Source organism: Nerophis lumbriciformis, linkage group LG15 (assembly GCF_033978685.3).
Source record: "Nerophis lumbriciformis linkage group LG15, RoL_Nlum_v2.1, whole genome shotgun sequence".
NCBI lineage: Eukaryota > Metazoa > Chordata > Actinopteri > Syngnathiformes > Syngnathidae > Nerophis > Nerophis lumbriciformis.
The window spans coordinates 30,863,854-30,869,853 of NC_084562.2; the positions used below are offsets into that span (position 1 = coordinate 30,863,854).

The following is a 6,000-nucleotide window of genomic DNA, read 5'->3' on the forward strand; positions in this document are numbered from 1 at the left end:
GTCCGGCAAAAACAGAAGCTGGCACACTGAATACTAGAATAATACAGCGTGTTTCTGAAATATTACCCATATTAGATGCTGAATAAGTGGACGGCGACTAGACCATAACTCACAGGTTCAAGTTGCTCCACTGTCACGTCTCCTCACGGGCGCAGTTGGCTCTCTCTCCTCTCACTTACTCACTCACTCGCCCTCTCTCTCTCTTTCTGGCGGAAGTGGCAGGCTTAAACAACCCGGTATTACAAGAAAACGTGGAGTTTTTGTACCGCTGGTTTTTTTGTTTGTTTTTTTTACATCCTTGACAGGAATTTATTACTGTTGTTTAAAGAAGAAGAAAAAAAGAGAAAAAGCACACACAGGCAGAGGGCACTTTTTAAGACGAGGCAAAAAAGGGCAGGGGCTCAAGCACCCATAGGGCCCTATGTGTGCACGTGCCTGATCCTATCCCTTTCCCACTTCAAAGCGTTTACAAATATATAGAATCATTTACTGACCTTTTTATATAACAAAATAACATATATGAATTAGTGTACAACAGTTTTGTAATATGTAATTAATTCATGAACGGGGCTTTATATTAAGCCCGGTCAGAATAACGTCATTTATTCTTGTGTACTGTTCCAGTTCGTCCACTCGGTCCGTTATTTGTTCTATTTGTACATTTTTTGCGTCATTCTCGACTCGTAGAATTTTGACCTCCTCCACCAGCTGCATAATTGTCTGTTGGTACTGCTTAATGGCTGATACCTCTGCTGTTCAAAATTCAAGCCATCTCCTTATCTCCTCACCTTCATCAGGAGAGAGCACCTTCTTTGGCCCCATGTTGATCTTGGCTGTCGCAGGTGTTCACTGCCTTCGGCCTAGGCTGTCCCCGGTCCCGATAGATGTCGTCTAATGCCCAAGATCTTTGATGGGATCCCGTCTGGCCTGGCAAGCCTCGCTCTAGCCTCTCTCGCGCTAGCCTCGCCGTTGTCACCGCGATGTGGTCCCGCTGCTGCCAGCCGCCAGCTGGGCCTCTCCAAGATCTTTGATGGGATCCCGTCTGGCCTGGCAAGCCTCGCTCTAGCCTCTCTCGCGCTAGCCTCGCCGTTGTCACCGCGATGTGGTCCCGCTGCTGCCAGCCGCCAGCTGGGCCTCTCCCTCGTCGCTCTGCTGCCGTCACACGCCGCCGCCGCCAACTGCCGGTCCCGTTTTGATTGATTGGTGAAGGTGAAGGTGGTTGACGCAAGGGGCGGGGCGGTGGTGCGGCGGTGACCTTAGAGATGTATCGGGCCCTTCACAAAACATCCACATCCGCCCTGCAGCTGAGCTTTGAACCGGGGGTGTGAGGGCCTGGATAACGAGAGAAGGCAGCGATGCGGCTGCTTCCCCATCAACGACACCGTACAGCACTGGTAGCGCGTTATTACCAACCTCTGTTTATAAAGCAAGTTTGAGTATCACTGGCAAATGTTCACCTAGTCGCATATATGTGTCCTCTTTTTGGGATTTCACAATATGGTCAGCCTAATGTAACCGAGGGTTTATATAAGTCGCCTATACTGTGTGTGTGTGTGTGTGTGTGTGTGTGTGTGTGTGTGTGTGTGTGTGTGTGTGTGTGTGTGTGTGTGTGTGTGTGTGTTGAACAGGACATTCAGCAATTGTTGGAAAACTTGCCGCCAGACCAGCGGGAACGACTGGAGGAGTACTACTGTGAAAAGGAAAGGGCCATATTCCTCGAACGTCAAGGTACCGCAAAGGCCCTTCAGGATGCCGCAAAGGCCCTTCAGGATGCCGGAAAGGCCCGGCGGGATGCCGAAAAGGCCCGTCGGGATGCCGGAAAGGCCCTTCAGGATGCCGGAAAGGCCCTTCAGGATGCCGGAAAGGCGCGAGAAGAGCTTGCCCAGAACCAATGTAAGGAAGGTAGATTCTACAAACCCCGTTTCCATATGAGTTGGGAAATTGTGTTAGATGTAAATATAAACGGAATACAATGATTTGCAAATCCTTTTCAACCTATATTCAGTTGAATATGCTACAAAGACAACATATTTGATGTTCAAACTCATAAACTTTTTTTTTTTTTTTTTTGCAAATGATAATTAACTTAGAATTTCATGGCTGCAACACATGCCAAAGTAGTTGGGAAAGGGCATGTTCACCACTGTGTTACATGGCCTTTCCTTTTAACAACACTCAGTAAACGTGAGGAGACACATTTGTGAAGCTTCTCAGGTGGAATTCTTTCCCATTCTTGCTTGATGTACAGCTTAAGTTGTTCAACAGTCCGGGGGTCTCCGTTGTGCTATTTTAGGCTCCATAATGCGCCACACATTTTCAATGGGAGACAGGTCTGGACTACAGGCAGGCCAGTCTAGTACCCGCACTCTTTTACTATGAAGCCACGTTGATGTAGCACGTGGCTTGGCATTGTCTTGCTGAAATAAGCAGGGGCGTCCATGATAACGTTGCTTGGGTGGCAACATATGTTGCTCCAAAACCTGTATGTACGTTTCAGCATTAATGGCGCCTTCACAGATGTGTAAGTTACCCATGTCTTGGGCACTAATACACCCCCATACCATCACACATGCTGCCTTTTACACTTTGCGCCTATAACAATCCGGATGGTTCTTTTCCTCTTTGGTCCGGAGGACACGACGTCCACAGTTTTTAAAAACAATTTGAAATGTGGACTCGTCAGACCACAGAACACGTTTCCACTTTAATCAGTTCATCTTAGATGAGCTCAGGCCCAGCGAAGCCGACGGAGTTTCTGGGTGTTGTTGATAAACGGTTTTCGCCTTGCATAGGAGAGTTTTAACTTGCACTTACAGATGTAGCGACCAACTGTAGTTACTGACAGTGGGTTTCTGAAGTGTTCCTGAGCCCATGTGGTGATATCCCTTACACACTGATGTCGCTTGTTGATGCAGTACAGCCTGAGGGATGGAAGGTCACGGGCTTAGCTGCTTACGTGCGGTGATTTCTCCAGATCCTCTGAACCCTTTGATGATATTACGGATCGTAGATGGTGAAATCCCTAAATTCCTTGCAATAGCTGGTTGAGAAAGGTTTTTCTTAAACTGTTCAACAATTTGCTCACGCATTTGTTGACAAAGTGGTGACCCTCGCCCCATCCTTGTTTGTGAATGACTGAGCATTTCAAGGAATCTACTTTTATACCCAATCATGGCACCCACCTGTTCCCAATTAGCCTGCACACCTGTGGGATGTTCCAAATAAGTGTTTGATGAGCATTCCTCAACGTTTTCAGTATTTATTGCCACCTTTCCCAACTTCTTTGTCACGTGTTGCTGCCATCAAATTCTAAAGTTAATGATTATTTGCAAAAAAAAAAATGTTTATCAGTTTGAACATCAAATATGTTGTCTTTGTAGCATATTCAACTGAATATGGCTTGAAAATGATTTGCAAATCATTGTATTACGTTGATATTTACATCTAACACAATTTCCCACCTCGTATGGAAACGGGGTTTGTACCATCTGACATTATAATATTGTTTTTTTAATTTAAGCCCTCTCTTGCAGTGAAGTCCCTGAACACAATCCAAGCCCTTCAAGTTGAGAACAGAGCTCTCAAGAGAAGAGGTATGAAAAGTCAACATCAGCTCCTTGAGTAGCCTGACAATGAACTGTTTCATTTGTAACCTGTATCTTACCTTCACTGTAACTTGTATTTCTGTGTCTTACCAAACACAACTTGGAAAATGCCAACAGTCGCCCGCGATGTCGGTGAAGGGATCGTGGCCCCCGATGTCGGCGAAGGGATCGTGGCCCCCGATGTCGGCGAAGGGATCGTGGCCCCCGATGTCGGCGAAGGGATCGTGGCCCGCGATGTCGGCGAAGGGATCGTGGCCCGCGATGTCGGCGAAGGGATCGTGGCCCGCGATGTCGGCGAAGGGATCGTGGCCCGCGATGTCGGCGAAGGGATCGTGGCCCGCGATGTCGGCGAAGGGATCGTGGCCCGCGATGTCGGCGAAGGGATCGTGGCCCGCGATGTCGGCGAAGGGATCGTGGCCCGCGATGTCGGCGAAGGGATCGTGGCCCGCGATGTCGGCGAAGGGATCGTGGCCCGCGATGTCGGCGAAGGGATCGTGGCCCGCGATGTCGGCGAAGGGATCGTGGCCCGCGATGTCGGCGAAGGGATCGTGGCCCGCGATGTCGGCGAAGGGATCGTGGCCCGCGATGTCGGCGAAGGGATCGTGGCCCGCGATGGCGGCGAAGGGATCGTGGCCCGCGATGGCGGCGAAGGGATCGTGGCCCGCGATGGCGGCGAAGGGATCGTGGCCCGCGATGTTGGCGGCGAAGGGATCGTGGCCCGCGATGTTGGCGGCGAAGGGATCGTGGCCCGCGATGGCGGCGAAGGGATCGTGGCCCGCGATGTTGGCGGCGAAGGGATCGTGGCCCGCGATGGCGGCGAAGGGATCGTGGCCCGCGATGTCGGTGAAGGGATCGTGGCCCCCGATGTCGGTGAAGGGATCGTGGCCCGCGATGTCGGCGAAGGGATCGTGGCCCGCGATGGCGGCGAAGGGATCGTGGCCCGCGATGGCGGCGAAGGGATCGTGGCCCGCGATGGCGGCGAAGGGATCGTGGCCCGCGATGGCGGTGAAGGGATCGTGGCCCCCGATGTCGGTGAAGGGATCGTGGCCCGTGATGTCGGTGAAGGGATCGTGGCCCGTGATGGCGGTGAAGGGATCGTGGCCCGTGATGGCGGTGAAGGGATCGTAGAGGATCCCGGTGATGAGGCACCGGCGGCCAAAAGGGCCAGACGAAGCCCCTCCATATAAGGTAGCAGGATTAACACACACAACTCTACTGACACATACACATTTTTTTGTACATCTCACTCCTTCTGATTGTCATCTTTTTTCCAGGCGGTACCATGGGCTCAGCGCTGCGGAGTGGTACCATGTGGCACCATGTGGTACCATGGGTTGAGTGCTGCTGCTGTCCCACTTCAATAAAAAATTGATTGACAAATGCTTGGTTGCTTTTTATCAATTTTATGCTTTTATGGGGATTGGCCCCTCCCACCTGCGAAGACATGCACCTGTCTTGCCCAAGGACACGACGGCAGTGACTAGGATGGTGGAAGTGGGGATTGAACCTGGAGCCCTCAAGTTGCTGGCACGGCCGCTCTACCACCCGAGCTATACCGCTGTTTTCACTGCTGGACTCTAGAAAGAGGTTCCGCAGCCTCCGAAGCACAACCTCCAGGTTGTGTAACAGCTTCTTCCCTCAGGCCGTAAGACTCTTGAACGCGTCATAATTAAATGATCCCCTCAACTCCCCCCAAAATGGATTAACTCGCTGCACACTGTAAGAATGTTCACCGTTTAAATACAGTAACCTACTGGCAGCTAATGGTTCCAGTACAAAACTGTTTTTCTACAGCACACATACTGTGATTTATCACTACAGTTTATTACTGTAAAAGGTATCACAGTACTATGCTGTATCAAATATACGCTTCACAGCATAATACTGTCATCTGTTTAGCGGCATTACACTGTTATTTTAGTGTAATATCCATGAACAGTTAATTACAGTCAAATAATTGTAAGCACTTTAGACTGAGCTTTACAGTATAATGCCACTAGAAGTTCATGAGTTGAACTTTTAATTTTTCAAAATCAAAACCCCTGTAATCTGCTGGCATAAAAATGACTGGAGAAATGGCCTTGCAAGTTTAAGCTTTTATTAACCAATTATTTTAATTATCTACATTCAGCTCGCTACTCGCTACTCATTTTGATCGATCTGTTAATGCACGCTTTGTTTGTTTTGGTCTGTCAGACAGACCTTCAAAGTGCCTGCCTTACTGGTGACGTTTCACTTTGTTCCACCAATCAGATGCAGTCACTGGTGACGTTGGACCAATCAAACAGAGCCAGGTGGTCACATGACCTGACTTAAACAAGTTGAAAAACTTATTGGGGTGTTACCATTTAGTGGTCAATTGTACGGAATATGTACTGTACTGTGCAATCTACTA

At 49.5% G+C, this 6,000-nt stretch overlaps 1 protein-coding gene across 1 annotated transcript in view; it reads left to right on the top strand.

Annotated features, from left to right (window-relative positions):
* LOC133579560 (uncharacterized) overlaps positions 1-4,985 on the top strand; it is a 30,536-nt gene extending 25,551 nt beyond the window's left edge. The window contains exons 3-6 of the mRNA XM_061934036.1: positions 1,629-1,893; positions 3,534-3,593; positions 3,723-4,793; positions 4,880-4,985. Of these exons, the coding sequence (XP_061790020.1) occupies positions 1,629-1,893; positions 3,534-3,593; positions 3,723-4,792 (1,395 nt within the window). The 3' untranslated portion in view covers position 4,793; positions 4,880-4,985. The remainder of the gene's footprint in view (positions 1-1,628; positions 1,894-3,533; positions 3,594-3,722; positions 4,794-4,879) is intronic.
* Positions 4,986-6,000: the final 1,015 nt, after the last annotated feature.